Source organism: Perognathus longimembris, chromosome 17 (genome assembly GCF_023159225.1).
Source record: "Perognathus longimembris pacificus isolate PPM17 chromosome 17, ASM2315922v1, whole genome shotgun sequence".
In the NCBI taxonomy this organism is placed as follows: Eukaryota; Metazoa; Chordata; class Mammalia; order Rodentia; family Heteromyidae; genus Perognathus; species Perognathus longimembris.
In genome coordinates, this window is record NC_063177.1 from 8,640,422 (window position 1) to 8,667,409 (window position 26,988).

At 45.1% G+C, this 26,988-nt stretch overlaps 1 protein-coding gene across 1 annotated transcript in view; it reads right to left on the reverse strand.

The window, feature by feature from the left end:
• Nlrp1 (NLR family pyrin domain containing 1) overlaps positions 1-17,721 on the reverse strand; it is a 37,654-nt gene extending 19,933 nt beyond the window's left edge. The window contains exons 1-4 of the mRNA XM_048365816.1: positions 17,579-17,721; positions 16,829-16,993; positions 11,110-12,718; positions 7,957-8,127 (exon numbers count right to left, since the gene is read on the reverse strand). Coding sequence (XP_048221773.1) covers positions 7,957-8,127; positions 11,110-12,718; positions 16,829-16,985 — 1,937 coding nt within the window. The 5' untranslated portion in view covers positions 16,986-16,993; positions 17,579-17,721. The remainder of the gene's footprint in view (positions 1-7,956; positions 8,128-11,109; positions 12,719-16,828; positions 16,994-17,578) is intronic.
• Positions 17,722-26,988: the final 9,267 nt, after the last annotated feature.

Consider the following 26,988-nt stretch of genomic DNA (forward strand, 5'->3'; position numbering starts at 1 on the left):
GTCTACCATGAGCTCGGTCAGTCAGTCCTGTCCTTCCTTTTTAAGGGGCCAGGTAAATAATGGACACTTCTCAGGCCAGGACCAACAGGGGCTTCCTTGAGGCCATTTTTCATGCAATGATGTGTACAATTATTTTTCAAAGGTACTTGGGTAATAAAGAAACAAACATTTTTTGAAACTTCAAAAACAATGTTAGAAAATTTTCCAAGTTGGCAGTAACTTATTGGTTTTAATTTTTTCTTGCAGCCAAGGAGCCCCTTAGTATGAGGCAACTTCTTTCATTCCTGGTGAAACTCATGGAAAGCCTGTCCCCCACCATACTGTAGGAATGATTTACTCAGTGTCTCATTTGTACACCTACCTGCCAAGCACCCAGACTCCACGGACACAGAATGTCCAGGTGGTTGTCAATGTTAAGGGACTCTTTTTTTTTTTTTTTTGGCCAGTCCTGGGCCTTGGACTCAGGGCCTGAGCACTGTCCCTGGCTTCTTCCCGCTCAAGGCTAGCACTCTGCCACTTGAGCCACAGCGCCGCTTCTGGCCGTTTTCTGTATATGTGGTGCTGGGGAATCGAACCTAGGGCCTCGTGTATCCGAGGCAGGCACTCTTGCCACTAGGCTATATCCCCAGCCCAGTTAAGGGACTCTTTAGTGTATGAGAAAATCAGAAAGCTCCTTATTAAAGGACCACAGTTGAGAGAGTATGACAGATTCAGTGGAACTACAGCCTCTCCTGGGCTCTCTAGTACAAGGAAATGTAAATTATGAGCTGTCCCAGGTCAGGGATCTGCAGAGCGAATCCCATAGCTGAGATGCAGGACCACTGTAGTTGAGGTATAGGTGTCCTAGCTTGCTTCTGCTAGACCTAGAGGCCTGCCTTAATTACATGATACCCAAAGCAGAATGAGAATTGTTCATGGGCCAAGGAATGATAAAGAGGTTGTGGATGGCTCATTTGGGAGAAGAATCAAGGATGGAAGGGAAAGCCAATCTAGTATATCCTTCCTGATAAAGCTTCTTTCCCTTGAGTATTGCTTGTCCTTTGGCCCATGCTGCAGTGTGAGTGGCTTCAGCAGTTCACAGGGCCAAGGCTGACACTGTGCTTGAGGACAATATTTCCCCCAGCCTATTTAATCTTAGTAAGCAGTGTACCCTTCAATAGTATAACTTCGTTGTGTGTGTGAAGGTCCTAGGACTTGAACTCAGGCTCTGAGCACTGTTTCTGAGCTCTACCATTTGACCCACCACTCCACTTCCAGCCTTTTGGTAGTTAATTAGAGATAAGCTAGTCCAGGCTGGCTTTGAACTATGATTCTCAGCTCTCAGCCTCCTGAGTAGCTAGGATTATAGGCAAGGGCAACAAGCACCTGATAACTTCGCTAGAGAACACGTTTAGCAATGCACATAGTCTTTATTCAGAAATTCTCAGAATGTAGGCGACAGATCTTACTCTGAGACTCAGGGTGCCTGGAGGAAGAAGTTATTGGAAGTTCTCTTTAGAGTGCAAAATGTAGGGGTTCGAGGCATAGCTCAGATGGTAGAGTCCTAGCCAACGAGCAAAAATTTCAGGTGCCAAGTTCGAGTCCCAGACTCAGAACTGAAAAAACAAACAAACCCAAAACACAACAGCAATGAAATGCAAAATATGCTAACCCAGATACCATAATAGTAGAGTGATTAAAAATCTAATGGTGAATTCATGCAGTAAACATCTATCTGCCTCTAGAGAGAATGAGGTAACTTCATAGTATGTTCTGGTGTGGGACCACCTCCAAGATCTATTTTAAACGATAAAGAAAGTTGTGGTACAGTGTTTGTTGACTGTAGAACATGGCTTATACAAGACAAGTACTGAGCATGTGCGGTTTGAAGCATGGCTATTAATTCTCGGTGGGATGTGCTGCCCAGGCTCCCTGTGTGGCTGAGTCTGGACTGAGCGTGCAGGGTGTGAAGCATGGCTATGAATTCTCAGTGGGAAGTGCTGTCTGGGCTCCCTGTGTGGCTGAGTCTGGGCTGAGCATGCAGGGTGTGAAGCATGGCTATGAATTCTCGGTGGTATGTGCTGCCTGGGCTACCTGTGTGGCTGTCTTAGCTCAGCTCTTGCTCTACAGCTGGATCTGCTCAGCGCCCAACAGAGAACTCAAGACCAAGGCAGAAGCAATGAGAGGGTGTTTTTAAGAAAAGAAAAATAATTTTAATTTCATTGTTCATTGTATCAAATGCTTTATTCTCAATGCAGTAAATATATGATACTTCACTGAGTTATCCCAAAAGCCACTGGCTTGATATTCTTACTAAGCAATGCTTCCTATGGCTAGAACTCTTAGAAAGCTACTGGTGAACTTAAGGTTTAGCAATCAGAGGCTTTTGGCTAAGAAAGGGCACTGAACAAGGAGATATCTTGGTTCTGAAAATCTAATTGGCCAGCATGTGGGAGACACACTTACTACCTCGAGCTTTTTAAACAGATACCTAGAAGTAGCTATGGAGGACCTACTGTGGGCTCTACCTGTGGTTAGGTAGGGATTATTAAGACTTTATGTAAGCTCCCTGGAACATATTGTTTACTGTGTGAATAAACATAGAAACAAATATTTCTCTCTTATCATCCTAGCTTTTCAGAAAGCTGAGATCTGAAAATCACAGATTCTCTTATATCCAATTAACCACCAAAAGCTGGGAGTGCAGGTATGGCTCAAGAGGGTAGGGTGCCAGTCTTCAGCATAAAAGCTAAGTGACATTGCCCAGGTCTTGAGTTCAAGTCCCAGTACCAGCATAAAAATAAATAAAGCAATAAAGCAAGAAATCAAGAAAACCACCACTCCAGTGTTTCCTCACATCACTAAGTAAAGTCCATCTTGGACAGCAGGACTTAAGTGACCTGGATTCTTGTCATTTCTGTCCCCATGTCTTTAGTTTTTTTTTTAATCTCCTTCTTCACTTGTAAAGGCAGACCCAGAATATATAAAGATCTCAAAAATACTGAACACAAAAATCAAGTCATTTAATTAATAAGTGGGTTAGTGTATTAAACACACAGGTCTCAAAAGAAGTACAAATGACTAATGTGCACATGAAGAAATGTTCAACAACTTACACATAAGGGAAGTAAAAATCAACATGGGGGATTCCATCTGAACGTAGTCAGAATATCAACCATCGAGAAAACAACAGCAGATGCTGATGTGGAAGCAGAGAATAGAAACCCTCATACACTGTTAGTGAGAATTTAAATCAGTGTGGACCTTATCAAAATCAGCACAGATGTTCCTCTAAAACTGAATACTATCATATAATCCAACTATACCACTCATGGCCATCTATCCAAAGAATGAAAGTCAAATACAACACACGTTTACTATAGCACTATTCACAATAGCTAAGATATAAAAATCAACATTTGTGTCCAACAACTTACAAATAGATAAAGAAAATGTGGTTCTCAAATACATTATTCAGCTATAAAAAGAAATGAAGTTTGCTTCCAAGAAAATCTATGGAACTGATGATGACAATAAAGAGCAAGACAAGCCAACTCAGGAAAAAAATTAAAAAAATTCCTATATGTGGAATGTGCACATATAATAATAATAGCTATAATAACACTAATTATCATCGTAATAAAAAGTTAGCTAAGTCCTGGTGACTAATGCCTGTAATCCTAGCTACTCAGGAGGCTGAAGTTTGAGGATCACAGTTTGAAACCACTCCAAGCAGGAAAGTCGAGAGATTATTATCTTCAATTAACCAGCAAAAACTGGAGCTGTGGCTGAAGTGGTAAAGCACCAACCTTGAGTGAAAAAAGCTAAGGGACAGCACCTAGGCCCTGAGTTCAGTGCCAGTACGGGCACAAAACAAAAATATTGAATACACGGGACTGGATTAAGAACCTTGGAAGGAGGAAGTGGGAAAGGAGCAGATGATGAGGATGAATGTGGAAGTGTTATATTATGGGTGTGTGTCTGTGTAGATGAAAATGACACAATAAAGCCAACCAGTGAGAAATTGGGTATAATGGTCATAAGGGTTCAGAAATATTAATAGAGGGGGTGAATTTGGTCAAAGTACATTACATGTATCTATGCTACTGTCACAAAGAAATTCCTCTGTATAGTCAGTTTCTGCTAATCATATTTATAAAAGACTGTATTAGGCAGATGGATATAGAGCTGCAAGCACAGGATGAAGGAGAGGAAGATGAACACCTGGAGCTCACAGTGCAGGTGCAGAGATGCAGTGTGTGGCCTGACCAGTGTGTGTCCATATTAGCAAAGGCAGATAAATGATTTCATTGTGTTAGGCTGCTGGTAACTTTCTGTCTTTTTGCAATATTTTGGTGTTATCACTCACAAATTGAGGCAATGGGTTTGGAGTAACATTATTAATCAAAAGGTCTTGGTGACATGGTGACACGGGTGTCTATTTCTGGTAACTAATGTGAGCATTCTTCTGGTTGAAAGGATTGCGGTGCCAGTCATTGTTCATTGTTTGAAAACACTATTCATTTGTGATAAAGTCCCTGGCTGGCAGGAAAAAATGTGAAATCACAGTAGCTTTTTAGTTAATTCATGTTGGCATAAACCTAGAAAAGATTAGGGCAGTGGTAGATTTAGATGTCCTTAGAAGACATTTGGAGCTTGTTGAAGTGGCCGTGATGAACGCCAGGAGGATCATGAGCACTGTGTGAGGGGATCTCGGCTTTAATTGGAAAGATTCCTGACTGTGAGTAAAGGATCCTGGATGGGCAAGGGAGGAAGCAGGTGATTCTGGTGAGAGAATGAACACAAAGTTGGAATCACAGCTGCATGCAGATGTCCCTGGAGACTCTGCACTTAGTGAGTCTGTAAATGTGGAAGTGAAGGAATCTTCTAGACTGGAAGAGTTAAAGCTTCTGGCACTTACTGAGAGAGTGTGCAATAGAAGAGGAGGGTCATCTTTATGGATCGATGGCCTGTACAATCATTGTACAGGGGTCAGTGCTAAGAAGGGCTTGTGATTGTGGCTCAATGTTTGGGGGGCTGCCATCTTTGAAAGCTATGTTTAAATTTTTGTTTTGGCATCAAAGTTTGAAAGGTCCTGTGTGATCCTTTCTCTGTGTAGCTCCTTCTTTCCTTCCCTATGTGGAAAGAGTTTCTAGCTATCACTTCTCTCGATCCTGGTGTCCCCACATCCCAGCCAGCCTTCTGCAAAGAGAATGCTGTTGCCATTGTGCCTACTAGAGTGCTGGGTCAGGATCGGGTGGCTGTTTTGTATCAGGTGGGGTGGGCATAGCTGTGACACCTTGCTGGCTGGTGAAGGTGGGTCTCTCTACTGATGATGCAGACAGGTCAATGCATGCACCCTGGAAATACTCAGTGATGGATCCCCACATGCTGTGGCCAAACCCTGGGAATGGGACCCATTGGCATGATTTCTCAACCCAGTGTGGGGCACCGGGTATATACAGGTTTAAAGATTCAATATTTCAAGTGCTATGAGCTGCAGCAGGGCACCAAACATGCGAGGTTTTGTACCTACCCTCTGATACCTTGAGGAAATTAAACAGAGGATTTGGGGCTGGGAATGCGGCTTAGTGGTAGAGTGCTTGCATTGCATGCATGCAGCCCTGGGTTTGAGTCCTCAGTTCCACAGAAAAAGCAGGAAGTGGCACTGTGGCTCATGGGATAGAGCACTAGCCTTGAGCAAAAGAAGCTCAGGGACAGTACTCAGGTCCTGAGTTCAAGCCCCAGGACTGGCAAAAAAAAAAAAAAACCCAACCCAAACCCAAATTAAAAAAAAATACCTTAATCAGTTGAGAGGAATTTGGGCCATCAGTTGGGTGAGAGAAAAATAGTTCTACCTTAGCAACTAAATGCACTTAGATTATGATTGTTGAGCAAAGACGCTACAACCTACTCTTGTCCAGAGTCTTGCCTAATAATGATGCAGCTGGTCCTAAGGAAAAGAGCTGACATGGAGGGTTCCTTCCCCTATGGCCACCTGCTGCAGTCCACTGCCTTCCTGGGTCATCGGGTTGACCAACAGGCTCCTCTGAAGCCTCACTGCTGACACTCCCATTTTCACTCAGTGTGTTTCTGCCCATAGCTCACACCTCTGCATGAACAACCCTTTATTTTTTGTGGGTTTATTCATCTCAAAAGACACATCATGACAAGATATGCTGTGAGCATGCCCCTCCTCTTTGCAGCCCCACTGGAGACTTCAGTAAGGAGACAGAGGAGAGTTGAGCAGAGTGGTGGCGGGGGCTGGTTAACAGCTCTGAAGGCAGACAGACTTGGGTTCAGATAGGGCCTCTTTTGGTTATTAGGCAAAGTCTAGGGATGGATTTCTTTATCTTCCATTGTCATTTATTCACTATAGATTCAGCACTGTGTGGTCCAAAGGTCAGAACAGACAATGTGTGTCATGTACACAGGGCAGTGCCCATCAGGAGGCTAATTGTGCAGCGGCAGGACCCAAGTGTCCAAGTCCTCATACACTCCTGCTTTGCTCCTCTGTCCCGGAGAAGGGCAGGGCGTTGCCCTCAGGTGTCTGTGATTCCATGTCCTCTTGGCTGTCCCCATCCTTGCTCATACTGCCTCTTTCAGATCTCTCCCTTGCTGGGCACTAGTGGCTCATGCCTGTAATCCTAGCTACTCAGGAGGCTGAGATATGAGGATCATGGTTCAAAGACAGCTTGGGCAGGGAAGTCTGTGAGACTCTTATCTTCAATTATCCACCAGAAAATCAGAAGTGGCGCGGTGGCTCAAAGTAGTAGAGTGCTAGCCTTGAGCAGAAGTGTTCAGGGACAGCACCCAAGCCCTGAGTTCAAGCCCTACCGCCCCGCCCCACAAATCTCCTCCCTTCCTCTGGCAACATCTCTGTTGTCTATCTAATTCACTCAGTTTTACATACTCATTAAATGAAACCTCTAGAATTCTTGATTTCAGTCTATGCAATGTGTTTCAAGAGCAATCCAAAAGTAAATTAAAGACGTAGAAGTATATCAACTGATCTCACTTGTATGTGAAATCTTAAAAATAAAAGAAAGCAAAGAACATAGAGATGGAGAGTAGAATGGTAGGGATGAGAGCAGGCAGGGGAGGCAGGAGGGAGAGGCCATTCTCCTGCCTGCTTCACTTGATCAAATCCTTCCTTAATGAATGTGATATGGATTTCTTGCTCCTCAGGTGGCATAGCTCCTTGACTACTGCCACTATCTCCCAAACTCCTTGAGAAAAAGCCCCTGCCTGTTTGTTAAGCATAATAGGCCTGCATCTGTCACAGTGCATGTACAGAATGGGGATCAATGAAGGTTTGCTCAATACTGTGAAAAAAAAAGCAATATTTCCTATCAAACCAAAATGTTCCCATCTTGTAACCAATCATCATTATACACTAATATTTCCCAAAATTATTTGCTTTTGACTTTAAACTGTAACATCCAGATGTGTTGCTTGTAGCCAGCCAGCTATGTCAAGAGTACAAATCTTTGTCAATGGAGTTAAAGAATAGACTCTGTTGAGTGGGAAGTTTCCACTCACTTTACCAATCTCCTCCAAACTGTCATTGCCACTGTTTTCAGCTCTGTTCACAGCCAGCCCTGATGACATAGACCCTTTTTGAGAGGAAATATCTTATGGATGGTTAGAATGCTTTCTAACTACCTTATATTAATTTGTCACCCTGGTAACCAATTGTCAATAGGATATGAAGCTGATTCCTTACCAATGAGGCACATGACCAATGTCACAGTTTGGGTTGGAATAAAAACCTGAGCAGACCGGCCCACCCAGTGTGCCTGCCGTGCTGTGAGAAGACTGACAGTGCATCCTTCTGTGCAGAAGTAAATAGCCTGGATCTTGTGTGTGTCTGTTTTTCCTCCCAGCAGTACTGAGACCAGGTCTTAAACTCAGGCTTTGCCTTCATATTCCTGCTCATGCCTGTTTCAGGGAGAACCTAGCCCATCCCTGACTCACCTCAAGGTCTCCAGGTGGCATCGTGGATGTCTCAGCATCTCACAAAGACTCTGCACTGCAGAGTAACTCAGTAGGTTCCCACTTAGGTTTAGCTCCCTCAAATTCTCACTGCCCTTGAGAGTGGAGAAGAAAACCTTCCACGATGTGTCAGTGAGGGGGGCTCGTGTGGACCTGAGGGAAAGAGAGGAACAGGAGAGACATAAGCTGCATGCACAGGGTGTGAGGTGCACAGCCCTGCACAGAAGAGGGGGCTCTGTCCCCTGAGCAACAGACCTCTGTGGGCAGTGCTATCACCAGGATTGACCAGGACACTCCTTTCCCTTCTACCCCCAACCCTCAGCCCCTCTTGTGCACAGCTGCTCAGTCTATAGCTCTTAGCATGGCATCCTCATGTGCTCATTTTGTGTCTGCTTCAGCCTCAGTCAGGTGGATGTTGTCTTCTGTTTTTATCTGTAGTGGCCAACCCAGGATCTGACACAGAGGGGGAGCATAGTAATTGGGACCACCTTCCTGCCTTCTGTGTAAGTACACCTGTCTTTATTTGGCACAGAATACTAGAGCCTCAGTAGTTAGAAAGAAAAGAAGATGGGATATGGGAAAGGAGCCCAGGAGAGTTACTTTGAGGATCACTGTGGGATGGTATCTTGGACATGATCTTGTATACTGCTGTCCTTGCTGGTGGGCCTGGATCCCATCCCACCCCCACCCCCGCCGCCCCAAGGATAGTGACAGAGAGGACCTCAGGAGACAGCTGGCAAAGGGGAAGGTGTAGGAGAGAATGTTTGCAGCCTCAAGTGGAGAGGATGAAGGCTACATCTGAGAGAGCCAAATAGACTCTGCCATTGTGACTGCCATCCATTTCTTTATTTTGTATACAACAGATTAGCAATCTTATGTGCTTCAGACTTCAACTACTGAAGTTCTATTCCAAGTTGAAGAATGGCATTTCTATTTTTTTTTTGGCCAGGTATCTCTACTTTGACAACTCAATAGCTGTCTCTTTGACTCAATACATCCCAATATGTCCCTGGTCTCATCCCCAATTATGCAAAGAAAAGCAGAGATTAGGGGGTGAAGCTCTGGAGCAAACACTTTGAGGTGCTTCCATCACTGTGGAGCTTTTGTAAAAGGAATATTTCAGAATCTTCAAAATTCCTAATGTAGTTTGAAGCTGTCATAAGAATAAACTTGTGTGCTTGGTATTGTATTATACTCCTATAATCTCAAATAATCAGGTGTCAGGAACAGGAAGATAATGGTTCAAGGCCAGTTTGGGTAGAAATTCAGCAAGACCCTACTCCCAGAAGAGTAGCTGAGTGTGGTGAACATACTTGTAGCCCGACTTATCATAATACTAACTATGCAGGTGGTGGAGGTAGGAGTATTACAGTTCAAGTTGCAAAATTGCATTGAAAAATAAAAAGTTTTAGGGTTCTGCATACCTCAGTACTGTTACAAAGGTATAAATTTCAGAAGTATATGCACTATACATGCATTAAAAATGATTGAAGAGTTGAACATGGTGGCATCTGCTTGTAATTTGACTTACTGTGCAGGTGCAAGTAGGGAGACCACAGAGCAAGGCCATCCTAAATCAAGTAAGTAGGAAAACAAACAAAGAACAAAAAGGACTGGGATTGTGGCTCCAATGTAGAGACTCACCTAGTAAGTACGTGGGCCTGAGTTTAATCCCTAAAAAAAAGAGGAAAGGTGGCCAGTGCTGAATGAAATCAAAGTGAAAGGCATACCATTCTAATTTTAGAAAACTAGACTGCAAAAAAACCCAAACAAGCTTTATAGCCTATTTTGAAGAATGTGCAGTATTCACACAACTGAAAAAAAAATAACCAAAATGCATGAGGCTTAATTATGAGTCCAACACTTAGAAGACTTTCTTCCTGCCATCTCCATCACTTAGCATCTCTGGTGAAAAATTACCAATACCCTGTCCCCACAGCCTGGGGCCAATTCTCATGTTTCCCCCTAGACTCCCTAACCTGTGTTCAGCAAGCTGCTTCCTGTTCCTGCCCTGCCTGGCTGACTCGGGCCTCTCACAAAGGCCTCTCCCAGCAGCAGAGGCTTCATCTTACTCAGGATGCTCTCCAATCTCCTCTGGATCTGGCCTGGAGTCTCTTGTCTCCTCTTACCCCATTGTGTCTCTGCCCTGTGTGTGCTCAGCACTCTTTTGAAGGCCTCACATCAGGTGCCACTTGCAGCATCTGCATCCAGGTCCCTCAAGGTCAAGTCCTGTGTGTTACCATGAACAACTTAACATGGTAGAGAACAGGGCATTGGTGAAATCAGTCATGGAGCTCTTCCAGGAAATGTCACAGAGCTGTGAGAATGGCATGTGTCAGACTTCTCAGTACCAGTGTGATATGTTAAGAAAAAAATCTGATTATCATATAAAATATAAAATTATATGTTATCATATAAAAATAGAGCTCAAGGGCTGGGAATATGGCCTAGTGGTAAAGTGCTCACTTCATATACATGAAGCCCTGGGTTCAATTCCCCAGCACCACATATATAGAAAACGGCCAGAAGTAGCGCTGTGGTTCAAGTGGCAGAGTGCTAGCCTCGAGCAAAAAGAAGCCAGGGACAGTGCTCAGGCCCTGAGTCCAAGGCCCAGGATTGGCAAAAAAAAAAAAAAAAAAAAGAAAAATAGAGCTCAATTTCCCTATAGAAACATATAGGAAAAACATTAGAAAGATATGCCTCAATCCTTCACAATAGAATTTTGAGCAATATTAACTTTTACTTTGTGCTTATTTATATAAGGAATATATTAATACATACCTTGTGTTTACTTATATATTCTTGTCTAAAAAAGAACACTTTGTCATATAAAATAGCTTAAAAAAAATCTAAGAACAAAGCCAGGTGCTGGAAGCTCATCCCTATAATTTTCGTTCCTGTAGAGGCTGGGATTTGAGAATCAGTTTGAGGCCAGGCTGGGCAGGGAAGTCTCAGGGAGGAGGGACAGCAGTATAAGGCAGGGCTAGTCCCATGTCCCTACATTCAGAGGAACTCGGGAAAGACCTTGGACAGTTAGAAACTACTGGTGACCTCCATCCTTAGCCACTGGGATCAGGCTGAGCATTCCCAGTGCTTAGGAAATATGTGGGACCCACAGAGGAACAGGATACTCACAGAACTACCCCAGAGGACCTCTGTGCTCCTCCCTGCTGGCCACCCTCACTCAGCTGAAGCCTCTTCACTTGTCTGCAGAACTTAAGGCAGAAAGTGACCACCAGGAGCTCCACATCCGTCTGGATATTCATCCTTGTTCCTTTAATACGTCCCAGTGCAGACGATAGGAGACGCTCATTCTGAGACTCGTAGAGAAAGTGGAACATCTCCACAGAATATGGCTGCTGTAGAGGGGCCTCAAACTGGATCCAATCCCACACGTCCCATGAACTCAATCGACGCAGCTTGCAGGTGAAGATCATCTCCAGCATGTCTACCGCTGGTTCACTCAAAAGACCAAATAGGAAGCTTATGGTTGGTGGCATCAACAGATGACTTCTGTAATCTTGTATTGACCTTATCATCTCTGCGACATGTCCGGGAGAGTCCCTGCTCTTCTCTTCGTACACCAAGACAAAGGACATTGCTGCAAAGAATGCCTGGAAGCAAGAATGAACGAAGCTGTAGCGCTGAGGCTGGTCATGTTTCTGAACAACATTGATCTCTGAGAAAGTGATAATTATGGTGCTATCTAAGCCACACCTGCTGAGGTCATCCATACTGAACAGAGTCTTGCTTTCTCGGATGCCCTCAGCAGCCAGTGAGCAGATCCTCCTGAGCTGGGTCCCCAGGGTCTGCGCTGGGAGAGCCTGGGCAAGGAAGTGCAGACAGAGGGCCGTAGTGGTCTGGGGGGTGAGTGGGCGCTGCTCCCCCTGCTCCATCTGCTGCTTCAGGCATGCGCAGACCATCCAGGACACCCAGGGCACCAGACACAGAGTCCACAGCATTGGGTTCCATTCAACCAAGCTCAAGGCCTTGAGTGCCTGGCTCTCCTCGGAGAAGTACTTGTTGAAATATTCCTTCCTGCTGGACTCAGAGAATCCCAGGACTTCCACCAGACGTGGTCGCTTTAAGAAAGGGATGAGGTCCTGTAGAGCTGTGGTCTGAGCTGTGATGAGCAATGAAGCCTCTGGAAGTATGCTTCTCCCCAGCAGACTGCACACCAGTGTGTATACCAACTGAGGCTGGCTCCAATGCACACAAAGATATGATTCCATCTCCTCTACAACCAATTGTAGTTCATCCACATCATCTAAGATGAAGAGCAGCTGCTTTGGCCTAGCGATAGTCTCCTTGTGGTGGATAGACAAGTCTTTCATGATGACCTCTTCCAGACTCAGCACCTTGTGTTGGTCCAGCTCCCTGCAGCTGATGAAGACGATGTGCTGGAAGTGATCCTTGTACAAACGCCCTTCCTCCCAGGCTCCCTTCACCTGCCTGGCCAGAGTGGACTTCCCAATTCCAGCAGGCCCGTGCAGTACGACTGTTTGAGGTTCTTCCTGGGGACCTGGTCCTGGGCCAAATAAATCTCCAATGTCAATCAAATGTCCTGGTTCCTTCACTTCATCCTGAAACCAGCTTTCCTTGCAGAGGAGTTCCTGGCTTCTGAGGTAAGGTTTTTCTAGAAGTAATAGTTGGGTGAATTTTTGTTTCAAATCCTCATTTTTCCAGGAATGTGCTGGGCTGGGCTCTTCTTCTGTCTTCTGATTTTGGAGTTTCTCCTTGGTTTCTAAGTAAAAGAGGAAACATAAAGGTTTATATTTTAATTGATTTTTCTTCATTAAACTTTTGAGTGAATTTAGTCATTATTTCAACCACATTGTTTGCTGGCTGCAGAAAATGTAGGAAATGATGGAAACAAGTGACTAGAGAGTAAGCAATTATTTCTCACACATACATTTTGAACTCTGTTATTCTTTGTTGCTATGAGAAACACTTGAAAGAAATACTCTGAAAGAATGAAAGCCTTCTTTTGAGTCATGGTCTCTGACATTTCACATTAGATGTCTTTGTTGGATTGGGCCTGAGTGAGGCCAAACCTGACATCAGGAATGTACAGTATAGGAGGATGCTCAACTGATCTCAGCCAGGTGGCAGAGAAGAACAGAAAGGCACATGACTTTAACCTTCAAAGGCATGGCCTTATGTTCTGCTGCCTCCATCCAAGCCCCACCCCCACCTGCCAATAATGCCATCAGATTACAAACCCATCAGTGGTTGAATCTACTGGTGAGGTAGGCGTCCTGATGACACAATCATCTATGTGGCAGGGAGGATGGTATCTTTAGTGCCAGGCACAGTGTTTCAAGGCACTGAAACTTGGCCTGTGCAAATTTTGGGCAGAGCAGAATTTCTCTGTGTTTTAAAGAAAAGCTTATGAGGTTGGGTATTACAGAGGGCAAGGGAGAGAAGAGTGCAGACGGAGGTGTAAAGTGAGATGAGCAGCTTAAGCTCTCTGACAATACCTTCAATAGAATCTTCAGGAATCAAAATTCTCTGTGCAAGGGGATTTTTGTATGGAACCTGAAAGGTGCCAATTTCGTACTATGGAGTGGAGGTGGTGTGTAAGGTGATAGCTCCTAAGAAAGAAGGTCTGGATGTGGATCTGGAGACATGGGGGAAAAAAGATTTATTCCTGGGCCCTGCATCCTTCTTCTTCATTTTCCCACCCTAAGTCTTCATGTACACCTGTGGGGACACAAATGCTGGCACACCTCTCCACCCAGTGGTCTCAGCCCAGTCTGGAAGGTCTCACTTTTCTATTTAAGCTCATATGTGTCAGGCAGCCTTGTAAAACTTCTCTGTCTCATTTCTGGGGATGTTGGAGGGACTCTGGGTGCAGGTGCTCAGTAGTGCTGAGCCAAGTGGGGGGTGAAGAGTGGGCTCTGGCAAGGAGACATGGAGGTTGTGAGATGGAAGGAGAGGGAAAGGACTGGTGATGGGCTTTTTTCATATTACTTAGGCCTTAGCTGAGCTGCAGCCTCTACTTCCTCCCTGATAGCCTTATACAGAGTGATGGTCTCACAGGTGCTGCTGGGAGATAACATGCCCCCATACAGGTTCTGCATGGCTCCTTGGTGTTATTTCTATCCCCCTCTGAGCCTCAGCTCTTTGATATGGGAATATGGGCTTCTACCTTCCAGTCATGCAAGAAGTAATAAGCTAGGACTACAGGCAGCAAGATCTTTTAAATTAGTTTTTAAAAAATCAGTAGGAACAATCACAGCGCACACATATATGCACACATACCAAACACATCCCCATAACAAATACTTCAGGTAATGAGCTTTAAAGGAGAAAAGGTTTCTTTTTGCTCAGTGTTTTGGAACTCATTGCTTCTGGGGACTCTCCTGCAATAGCCCACCATGGCAGCAATGTATGGCAAAACAAGCACTCTTTGCTTAAGGAAGAGTAGAGAAAGAAGGTGCCCCTCTCGGGAGCTGCAACTGAACCTCTGGCATTCCCGATGAGTGCCCTTCAGAATGGCAGCCTATCCCCTCTGAGTTTTGAGTACCACATGGGGGCCTAAAAGAGAGTGAGCTTGGGAGCCATTAAGGTCCTGCAGTCAGCCTGCAGAATCCTGCACAGGGTGGTGTTTGACTGCTTCTGTAAAAGAGCAGTCTTCACCATCGCCTGAGAAGTCCCTGGCAGGAAAGGTCAGTGTCACCACTGGGGGGTACAAGTGGGAGTGAATGGGGGCTTTGTTTTTTATTTTACACAGAGAGCAAATTGGTAATGGCTCCATCTGGGCTTGGGTTCACTACAATATCTGCTCATTTGCTGGAGAAGTGATGGGACAGGTGCTGGTCTGCTGATCGCCTTCCTGGGTCACCAGGCTTGACTCTTCCATTCACCTTCACTCACAAAGCCAGGCAGAGGTCATATGCACCCTTTAAGAATGCTGAAAAGGCCCCAGCTCCTCCTCCTCTTCCTCCTCCACTTCCTCCTGCTCCTTCAGCTGCTCTAGCTCTTCCAGCTCCTCCTCCTACTTCTCCTGCTCCTCCTCCTTGCTCTTCTTTTTTTTCTTTAGTGATACCAGGAGATAGAGGAGAACAATTATGGGCTCTGCCTGTACAGTAGCAGTGGCACACAGGCTGCACGCACACCACTGCCTGCCCTGCATCACCATCACAGCACCTGCAGATCTGGGACACAGACCCTACAGCAAGGGAGGGCGGTGGGCCCTGGCTGTCAGGATGGAAGGCCCTGTGTCTTCCAGGGAATCTCTGTGGTGGATCAGAGTGGGATAGGTGCCTCTGTTTTCTTGTTTGATATCAACATTACATGCATTACACAGGTGTCTGGGCTTTGACACACAACAGCATTTACCCAGTGTGTAAGGGGTCTGGTTCCAAGTCTGCTGATGACCAACCTGAGCCACCAGACATGAGGACACATTCATGCCACTCTCACCTTCACTAACTGTGCCAAGAAGGAGCAACATGTCCACTTGAAGAAAGCTTGGCAGGTCATCTGAAGCTGGAAGGACTGAAAGTTCTCTTCTTCCTCTTCTAGGTCCTCCTTCCCCTCCAACTCCTCCTGCGCCTCCTCCCTCCTCCTCCTTCTCCTCCTCCTCTTCCTCCTCCTCTTCCTCCTTTTCCTCCTCCATACCAGGGGATAGAGAACAGTGATAGGCTCTGCCAGCCTTGTCTGTTCCTGTCAGGGAAGATTTGAGAATATTAATGGGGAGTAGATGGTGAAGAGAAAAGGAAACCAGAGGTTTCAAGTGTCTCTGTTTTCTACTCTCTAGAATCACTCACTGCAAGGCTGTCACTGAGATCCTTTCTCTTAGCCTAGCAAAGCCTAGCAGACTTCTATTCATCACTCAAAACCCAGCACTGTCAACACCAGGGAATCAGGGAATTGATGGTGTCAGAAGAAGGGAAGGGAAAGGAATTAGGTTGGTAGGTAAAGCCAAGGAAGGAGATTTTGAGATGTGAAAAATGGGTAAAAATATGGGAAAGGGGTGAATAGACAGAATTCTAGTGCTTAGGATGGATTATGGGGAAAGAGGGGTGGGATAACAGAGGGATCAGAATGTGGAAGAAAGAATGGAAGAGAGGAGGAGAGAATATGAAGCTAGAGGGACAGGAGAATATGAATGAGAGGATGAGAATTTGAGACATGGGAGGTGGAAAGCATGGATTGGAGGGTCAGGGTTGAGGTTAGGGGGTTGCCATCAGGAGGATGGACTGATAGAAATGTAGAGCGAGGAGAACGGAGGAGTGAGGGATGAGGGGTGCTCACTCCTCTGTACAGCTCAGATTCTTTATTCTTTTTCAGTAGGACTCCTGGGATATCTGAAGCTACAGAGCTGACAGGAGAGAGGTGCAGGAGAAGCAATGCTGAGTGTGGTCTCAGAGCCCAGGAGAGAGCCCAGGGCTGCCCAGGGCTGGTTTCCTCAGCACTCTCTGGCTCTGAATCCCAGATATTTGAAAACAGGAAGGTCTAGCTGTAGAGGAAACAGGAGATTAGTGGCCATGGGACAGGCTGGGTCAGGACAGGCCTGTAGAACAGCAGTGAGGCACAGCCTGAACACTGCACTTCCTGTTCTGCATCGACATCACCCAGAACCTGCTGTAGGGTAGACTCTACAGCAAGGGAGGGCAGGGGGTCCTGTTTCTCAGGAGGGAAACTGCTGTGTCTTCCAGGGAAGCTCCTTGGTAGGACACATTGGAATGGGTGCCTTTGTTTTCTTGTTTAATATTAACTGTGCATGAATTGTGCCTCTGCCTGGGCTTCACACACAACATCCATCCAGTGTGTGAGGGGTCTGGTTCTATGTCTACTGATGACCATCCTGAGCCACCAGGCATGAGGACACTTTTGTGCCACTCACCTTTCCTTGCTGAGCTGGGCTGGGGGCAGATGTTCTCTTCAACAATGCTGAATTGACCAGGTGTAACTGGAAGTGCTCCATAATTTCCTTCTGTTTCCTCTTCATCTTCTGAAGGATCAGATGATAGAGCAGAGAAACGATAGGATCTACCAGCCATGGCTGCTCCTGGAAGGGTGGATTTGAGGATATGAGTGGGGATGCCATAGTGAAGAGAAGAGGAAATCAGAGGCTCTGAGGGTTACTGTCTTTGTACAGTCACTCACTGCACGGCTTTCACTGACATCATTTCTCTTGGCCTGGTAAACTCCTATGCATCATTCAAAACCTAGCCTTGTCAACTCCAGAGCACCAGCCAATTGTTAGTGTTGGAAGAAGGGAAGGAAAAGGAAGTAGGTGGTAGTAAAAGCCAAGCAGAGAGATTTTGAGGTGTGGAAATGGGTAAAAATATGGAAAAGGAGTGAGCAGAGAGAATTTCTGTGCTTAGGAAGGATAATATAAAAAGAGGGATGGTATAACAGAAGATGGGAAAATGGTGGGATAAAAGGGACTTCAGAAGATGGTGGGACAAGAGAATGGGGATGAAAGGATGAGGCGTGGGGACCATGGAAGATATGAGGATGGCAACATGGGAAGAGGAAAGCATGGATTGGAGGATGACGGGTGAAGGTACAGGGGTCTGCCATCAGGAGGGTGGAGGGATGGAAAGGTAAGGCAAGGAGAATTCAGGAATGGACAATGAGGGGCACTCACTCCTCTATAGGGCTCAGATCCTTTCTTCTCTTTCAGTAGGACTCGGGGGATATCTGGAGCCGCAGAGCTGACAGGAGGAGAGGTGTGGGAGAAACAACGTCAAGCGTGGTCTCAGAGCCCAGGAGAGAGCTCAGAACTGCTGAGTGCTGGTTTCCTCAGCACTCTCTGGCTCTGTGGCCCAGATATCTGAAAACAGGAAGCAAAAGCCTCCAGAGGAAACAGGCAATTATTGGCCAGGGGAAGGGCAGGGTCAAGACAGGCCTGTAGAGCAGCAGTGGCGCACAGCCTTCATACCACTTCCTGCTCTGCCTCACCAGCACACTGAGCCTGCAGAGAGTCAGGGCACAGACCCTACAGCAAGGAGGGCAGTGGGCCCTGGCTTTCAGGATGGGGGCCCCTGTGTCTGCCAAGGTAGCTCCTTAGTGGAACATAATGGAGCAGGAACAGAAAACATCTTTCCCAGCTCCCATGGGTAGGAAACATTCACAGTCCCCTTGTTTATGTTGCCACGTTAACAGAACCACTGAAATGAGCCATGAGTGCTGTGGGGAAGAGCAGGAGTGGTTGTTGGACATGTGCACAGAAAGTGAAACATCCCCTGGTAATATTGCAGGAAAATGCCCAAGCTACACTGAATGGCTCAAGCGTCACATAGGAGCAAAACTAACCACATTTCACTTCTTTGCAGTGTGGCTTCCTTTCTGAGTTCTGCCTGGCTTTGCTTCGATGAGCCCACATCATCTCCACAGATAGTAACATGTGCTGAGAACTCAGCTTATGTGAGTCTAGAGTTGACAGTTTGTTTTGAATGTATCACATTTTATTCAGGGCCCCAAAGGGTCATGTACATATAATAATCAAAAATGCATTTAATGGGGCTGGGAATATGGCCTAGTGGTAAGAGTGCTTGCCTTGTATACATGAAGACCCTAGGTTCGATTCCTCAGCACCACATATATAGAAAACGGCCAGAAGTGGTGCTGTGGCTCAAGTGGCAGAGTGCTAGCCTTGAGCAAAAAGAAGCCAGGGACAGTGCTCAGGCCCTGAGTTCAAGCCCCAGGACTGGCAAAAAATGCATTTAATCTATTTATAAGAATCTCCAAAGTCTTCACAGCCCCAATGTTGACCAAATGTCAAAGCCCAAGGATACTTCAAGCACTGTGGCATACTTGCAGCTTAGAAACCACAGGAAATAAAAAGTAACATACTTCAAAGACGGAAGGATACAGAGTACACATTCTCATTCCTAAAGGGAGGAGTTGAGGTTTAGAAAGGAATGACTAAAGCAGGACTGAAATCCAGCAAGGTGAACACTCAATCCTGTGTCTCCACACCAAGCATGGGTCCATGAGGGGAGGCACAGTGGCCTTGGGCAGTCCTGTCTCCATGGCCCCATCCAGCCTCACACAGCAGCATTCCTAGGGTCCTCTCTCCTTGTTGCTTATGGCTTTCTGGCCAAGAATTCCACATGACTGACATCTCCAACTTCCTGTCCCTCTAACTGCATCTTGCACTTGTGCACTACCCTCTCTAGGTTCCTTACAGGGACTGTGACCCTGGTACATATTATTGCCTAGGTTTCCCTTGATATCTGGATGGAGCCTTTATGATGCTGTAACTTGAATTCGGCATGCCTTCAAAACCAGCATCCCATGACCAACACTGGCTATGCCTGCTGTTAGCAAGAGTCATGCCCACTCGGATCACAGCTGCTGTGGCTACTGAGAGCTTGGACAAATGAATACAGAAAGCCAGATATGGAGAAGGAGCCCCAGCAATGCTCTGTTCTCAAGTTTTCACATGTGTTTGTACTTTTATGCCCTTGAGACTACTGTGGGTGGAGTGTGGCCCATTCCTGAGTGGTCTCAAGAAGAGTTGTCTTTCCTCCTCCCCCTCTTCCTGCCCCTCCCTTCCCCCTCCCTCTCCCTCCCCTCCACCTCCCCCACCTCCCTCCCCCTCTTCCTCCTCCTCCTCTTCCTCTTTTTTCTTCTTTATCCATCCAAGAGCTTGCACTCAGGGCCTGGGCCTGTCCCTGAGTTTTTGTGCTCAAGCTTCTTGTACATGATCTTCTCCACCCACCACTTATCAGTATTCTGGTTTGAGCTCTAGTAAGAATAACTCATGAAGCTCTGCTTAATTCATTATAGGATTTCTTGGTCCGGTTATCTAAATGTTTATAAATCATTCCCATACGTCAGTCCTCAAGTCTTAAAAGCTGCCCGGTCAGGTTTAGTCACCACAGTGACTTCACTTTTCTGTCCTACTATTTTTCTGTCTTACTCAAATTTTGCCTTACTGTGACAAAAACATCTGACATGTGCCCCTTAAGGGATGATGGATTTATTTTGGCTCATGTTTGCAGAAGTGTGAGTACAAAATCGGCTGGCTCCATGTTTCTGGGTGTGTGTTGAAGTGAAACATCACTTCTGGGAATATGAAACTGGGGTTGCTGGCTCGCTGTGTCCAGAAAGTGGAGACAAAGATAGGAAGGAGCCAAAGTATAACAGTCGAGAACACACCCAGCCCGTGACTATGTCTTTCACCTAGCACCACCTCAGAAATTGCCTCGCACCCCCAAAGCAGTGCCACAATCTGGGAACTAAGCCACAGCACACGAGTCTTTCATACTCAAGCTGGAAGATCCCTCCTTCTGATCTCCATATGATTTGTTGATTCACCAGAAACCCATGTACTTTGTGGTAGGCTTGAAACAACCCTGAGAGTCAGGAGACCAAAAGAACCCCACCCTGTTGTGCAGTGGAGGGAAGAGAAAGAGATAGGGATTCCCTACAGAGGCTGAGTGGGAAGAGAGAGAAGGTCAACTTGGGCTTTTGAGGCCTGGGTGAGGTTAGTGCCTGTTAGGCTTTGGTCTCACAAGTTCAAACCAACATCTGATTGAGTTTCATACGATTCAATTCCAACCTCAATTCTAAGATAATGACTCACTGGGCTCAGAGCTGTGTCAGGGACTATGAGGAGATTCCTAAGAATGAGAGTTCTTCATTGCATGTCCTTGTCATAGAAAAGAATTTCAGGAAAGCCAAAGAAAAGTTGTATTCAGCAAACACAGGAGAAAGCAGGACACATTTCATAGGTGTGGTGCTGGCACTGACAAGAAGAAAATGACATACAATATCAGAGAGATAAATATTAAAATTGGGTAGAGGGTTAACCTTAGATTCCCTTAGACAAATGCTCTCTTGTTCTGAGAATCTGCTACACTTGATAATTGTTGGTGTTACAATGACTTGATGTTACCAATCTGGCTCTGAGATGTTAAATCTTGGTCAGTCTTATTAAATATGGTTCCATGGGCATACACGTCTGATTATTCCTTTACAAGCATTTCTGTGATTGGAGTCACTTTATCAAACATTTTTCTCACAATAAAGTGATTTTCTGTAAGATTTTCTCTTAGGGCACTGTAAATAGGAAGGCAAGTGCTGAGGGTTTGCTATACTCACATAGCTTTGAGACCAAAAGAAATACCTTACTGCTCCCAGTCACTATTGTGTGTTTGAAAATAATTATAAGTGTACATGAATTGTACAAAAGGGTTTGTAGTGATATTCCCTCCCCACATACAATGTACTATGTTTCATTTTCAAACACACATTAGTACCCTTTTAATTCTTGGGTTCTGGCTCTTGACTCCCAGGGCCTGTATCCCTAACATACCCTGCCTTCATTGTGGCCTGAAAACTTGGGGGTTATTAGTAGGACAGACTTTAGTGTCACATAGACAATGTTGTGTTCAGGGAAAGAATTAAGGCAAAGGCATGAAGACAGGACCTTCCCATTCACCTGTCAATGGAACTTCAGTTAATACCCACCAAGTGACATGTACTGTGGGAGGAAGAGGGAGGAAAGTGATAGAAGATCAACCATGGCTCCTTCCCTTACAAAGCCATCATTTAGTGTGGGCAAATGAGTGGTGAAGCAGTAAGGAGGAGGCTGATATATTGAATACTGTGATGGATCAAGAGGGACACAGGGTGACACATAGCATAGAACCCTGGATCCTCAGCCTGTTGGAAGGATGTGGAACCTGTTTCTATCAGAGGAGACCTAGAATCCATTCCTCCACAGCTTCCTTCTCCTCCTTTTTCCTGCCTCCTGGAATCTTTTCAGACTAAAAAAATAGAAAAGCACACAACTGAACCAACTGTGCAACTTCAGGAATCCACAATTCCACTTTTTTTCTTAATCTCACTAGGAAACATGGACAGCCTTGATTGCTCTGTGACTGGCAGTTGCATACTTCTTCCATCAGTGGAACCCTAGTGGTGGCTTTTTCATCCCTAGGCACTGACAAACTTATTTAGGTGAAACACTAGGTACTAAACATGTAGAAACTGTCCTGGCACCTGAGCAAAACCCAACAACCTACACATTAACTCAGACAACCCTCTGTGTGGACAAACCTGGGTAGAATATCTCCTTTCTAATTGTTGTGTGGTTCACACTGGTCCTCTCTACAAGGACATTCTCCTATTGGATGCTCTGGGTGGATTGGACTAAGGTTTAGTGATCCTTCCTTTGGCATCCAAACCAGCCCCATCTAGTTGTTGTGAATTCCCCAGTCTTCATTTCTGGGGCAACTCCAGCTGTAGGTCTGATGGAAGAAAAGCTGAAGAATACGACTATTGTTTCCTGCCCATAAACAATTCACATCCCACAAGGACACGTGCCTACTTCCATGGTGTGGATTTGCACCCTATTCCCACTCCTGTTTTTATCTGGATGAAACAGGGAGGGTTCCACCTTGGCTGCCATGGCCATAGCCCTGGATTTACATGGTTTGCATGCTAATTGCCAGCTCCATGCTGACCTCCCTGAGATGCAAGTGTCCAAGTGGCACAGCTGGCCACGGGTGTGCAATGCCAAGCAGAGGCTTCAAACCTAATTCTAGAGGTATAACACAACTCAAAGTACACTTTATTTGTAGAGGAGGCTCCCAAGGTCAGGTGGAGCCAGCACTCAAAGGTGAATGCTCAGACTTTGGCTGCTGTGCTTTTAGGACCTCACTGAGTCTCCACACCACTTATCCAAGAGTTCCATTATCAGGTGAGGATGGGTCTCCTTCATGGCTTGATAGAGTTTATCTTAGCAGGTCCTGTCTCAGGACTGGTAGAAGCTGAACAACTTTGGCATCTGGCCTGGCCTATGTCCTGAGCCCCCACCTCTCATACTGCTCTTCCCTTAGCATTTGTTCATACAGCTGGTCCAAGACAGGGTCCAATGATGTCACTTGGGTCACAGCTGTTCCCAATGCCTGTCAACAAAGTGCAGTGATGATGGCAGATGTGGGGGTAAAGGTGGGGCTGGCACTGAGCAGTAAAGGCTGGCACTGCATCCTCTGCCTGTAATCCTCACTTCCAGCACTTGGCATTCACTTAATCTGCACCCCTGGCTTCCTTCTCCCTCTGGAAGCATTTGACCACTGAACAACACTAGTATCCTGGTTTAAGATGGAATCTAGCCTGGTGTTTTGACTGAGTAGGAAGTAGAGTTCAGGATGAGCCACTGATGTTGCTTCTGGGGAGTACTAGGACCTTCATGAGAAACAAGTAGAATGATGAGGGACTCTGTCCTCAGGCTCACTCCTCTTCTGCCTCACACATTTCTGGTGAGGTTTTCATGAGAGGATACTCTCTCTCTCTTCTCTCTTCTCTCCCATCCAGGACCACCCAGATCACTTGAAGACCTTCACCAGTTCCTGTGGCTGTGATTGCTCTTATGACCATTGGGGGCTGAAACACTGGAAGTAGTTGCAGTATCGAGGTCTCTTGGAGGGAAAAATGGATGAGGAAGCATCTGTAACTATGCTAATTATGAACACACCACACAGTTTGAAACTCTTCCCCTATTCTCAGATTTTGAGAACAGGCTATAGACAAATTCTGATAGAATCTGTAGTAATCACTTCAAGAGACCTGAGACATGACATAAGGGACTTACTTCTTTATCTGCATGTGAAAGCTCAGGCATCCAAACTCTGTGTGTAGACTAATGAAAAAAAAGGATACCTCTAATGGGCAAAGAAAAATGTAAACTTGTTCAACCACTCTGGAAAGCAGTATGGAGTTTCCTCATAAGACTAAACACAGAACTTCCCTATGGTCCAGCAATTCCACTCTTGGGCATGTATCCAATAGACCAAAAACAAGACTACACTAAAGCTACTAGCACAATCATGTTCGTTGTAGCATTGTTTACCATAGCAAAAATATGGAATCAGCCCAGATGCCCCTCAGTGGACAAATGGATGAAGAAAACATAGCATATTTATGCAATGGAACTCTACAGTTCCACCAGAAAGAATGATACTGTACCGGAAAGACTTGGAAAAAATTATATTAAGCAAGGTAAGTCAGACCTATAGAAATATATATTGCATAGTTTCTGTCATTTGTTGTAACTAAAATGTGCCTGTGCCTATAAATCTACAAGTAAACACACTGGCTGGTAAAAGACAAAAAAAATACACTTGGACATGATAAAATATACACATGTCTAGACATTCACACAGAGACCAAATGAGGATATTCTTAGGAGAGGACCACGAAGATTCAATAGCTATGTGCATACAACCATATAAAATGATATTTATCTAAATGAATTCCAAGAAATGGAAAAGAACGTTTTTTTTGTTATTTTGTTTTTTCTCCTTTGTTGTTGTGTTTGTTTTCTGTACTCTTTGTCTTGTATGTAAGTTTATCTGTTTGGGGGAGGGTAAAGGGAAACACAGAAAGAGAGGAACAAAGCTGAACAAATGGCAGCAGTGATATTCACTAGACACTATGTTGAAAATGAACTATACAACTTGGGGATGGTAGGGAAAAACTGTGAGAGAACAAAAAAAAGGGGGTAACACTGTTCAAAAAAGAGCTGGTGTCAGTGGCTATAATCCTAGCTACTTAAGAGGCTGAGAATGGAGGATCACAGTTTGAAGCCAGCCTGGGCAGAAAAGTCCCTGTGAGACTCAACTCTTAGTTAACCACTCAACAAACAGAAGCAGCACTGCGGCTCAAAGAGGTAGAGCACAAGCCTTGAGCACAAAGAGGCTCAGGGACAGTGGACAGGCCCTGAGTTCAAGCCCCACAAATGACAAACAACAACAACAACAACAAATAAACCCTAAAAAAAGTACTCATTACCTAACTGTAACCCCTCTGTACATCACCTTTACAATAACAGTAAAAAAGCATTAAAAAAAAGGAAAATTTCCCATGCCGTCTCAGCTTCAGCTTTATCTGACTAAGCCTGAGCTGACTTCCCAGTAATAAACTAACTATATCTCTTGCCAGATATTCTACACTATTAGACATTTTTTCTGATCAGAAATCTACTTTCTTGTTTGGTCTTTTACACTCACATATTAAACATGTGTATTCTAGATTTGATTATCAGAGTTGAAATGAAATAATCTTACCATGTTAGAATAAAGAGGGAAATTTTTGTATCAGGAATACAATAATAACAATAACAATAAAGAGTTCCAAGTGAAAGAACGTACATAATTGCTTTGGGAAGGAAGGAGGTGGTCACAGCCGCTCATGGGAATAAGGCCTGAGAGTTTGCTACTTCTGCTTGGTTGTCATCCATTTCCAACAGACAAGGACAATGTTATAAAAGCATATTGGGTTCTATATTCCTATTATAAACACCACGGGCACTCCAGGCATTTAGAACAAAATGAGGGCCATCTGGAATGGTAACAATGAGCCCTGGAGGACTCTGTCTTAGATCCCACCCCGTCTTTTCTACATGCACGGAGTCTGCCACACTGGCCTCCTTTTGAAGGAGTTCCCAAGCTTGCTCCCTGTCTGTGCCTTTGAACGCACCTCATCATTTGTGTCTACTGCTGCATTTCTCTGTAACACTGTACAAAAGTCCCCATATGTTCCAGCTCTTCCTGCAACCAAGGTCTCAAGCATTCCCTTCTCAGAGACACTTTCTTGGACCAGTCAGCCCAAGTGACCATGATACTATATTTGCTTCCCAGTGCATGGCATACTTGTTTAGTGTTTGCTGGATTATTTGCAGGTCCCCTTGGTGAGGCCAGCTTCTTGAGGAATGCCACTCTCTCCACACCAAAGCTCATGCCTGGCCCTGTGTTTGTGTCTGTCGAGTAATGGAAGCAGATATTCTCTCATCCAATTTCAAAAACCGACACTACAGAACAACTCACAGATATGCACCTCTGGTTACCCACCTGAAAGTACAAGCACCACCTGCTGCTAACCAAGGCTCCTACTGTCTACCTGGAGATATTAGAACAGGACCATCAAGAGCCCCTCAGAGGCCCCAGCCTTCGCTATCAAAGAACTTCAGTGTGAGATGCTAGATCAAGACTCCCTGATCATTCAACTCTCTTTCTATTCTACTGCAGCTCTTTCTTCTCAAGAGTGATTATTTCCTGAAAGTCATAAAACAGGCTCATTTATCAAATCTCTACTACTATCTATTGTATATTATTCCACTTTTTAATCCTCTAAAACACCAGTCTCATCTCTCTTATGTTCATCCTGTTATCTCAGATTACCTGTGTATAGTATTTCTTTTACCAGTTAACAACAACAACACACAAAAACCTCTTGTACATTTCCACCAGAGTGCAGATACTTCTCTGATGTTAATCAATTGTTGAATCTCACATCTTCCACACCATTTTTAGATAAAAACTAAATGGGCCAGGCATGAGTGGCTCACACCTGCAATATTAGTTACTCAGGAGGCCGAAATCTGAGGACTGTAGTTCGAAGCTAGCTTTGGCAGAAAAGTCCCTAGGAGACTTATCTTCAATTAACCGTTAAAACAACAACAACAACAATAACAACAAAAGAAAACCCTGGAAGTGGTGCTGTGGCTCAACATGGCAGAGCACTAGGCTTGAGCAAAAGTGGTCAGGGATAGCGCCCAGGCCCTGAATTCAGGCCCCATGACTGACCAAAAATAAAACAAAAACCAAAAAAACAAATGGATAGGTATGGGAGTATTTTTCACTATAGCACACAATTCTGTGTAGTTATACTTGTTATATTAGTGACTTGGAAGGAGAGGAATTATTAGATCACCCAGCTTTCTTCCAAGGCTTAGAGGGATTCTGAACATATAGTTATTGTCTTTGTTTCACAATATGGCCCTTGGTTTTGAGATGTGATATGGACTAAGAGGCCTTTTGCTTTGGCCATTGCCCGTGGTGTAGATGTGTGCTGGTTCTGGGCTGAGTCTCAGATGTGCAACCACTGTTATGTCGCTGCCCCAGACTCCCCACACCCATCTACCCCTGTTTCCTCTACAGACTGCATTCAGTGAGGTTTCTCTGATCCTAGGCAGCAAACTTGGACAAGAAGGAAAATTTGCATGTCATATATTTAAAGTCCAGGAGTGCAATCTCACCTGCC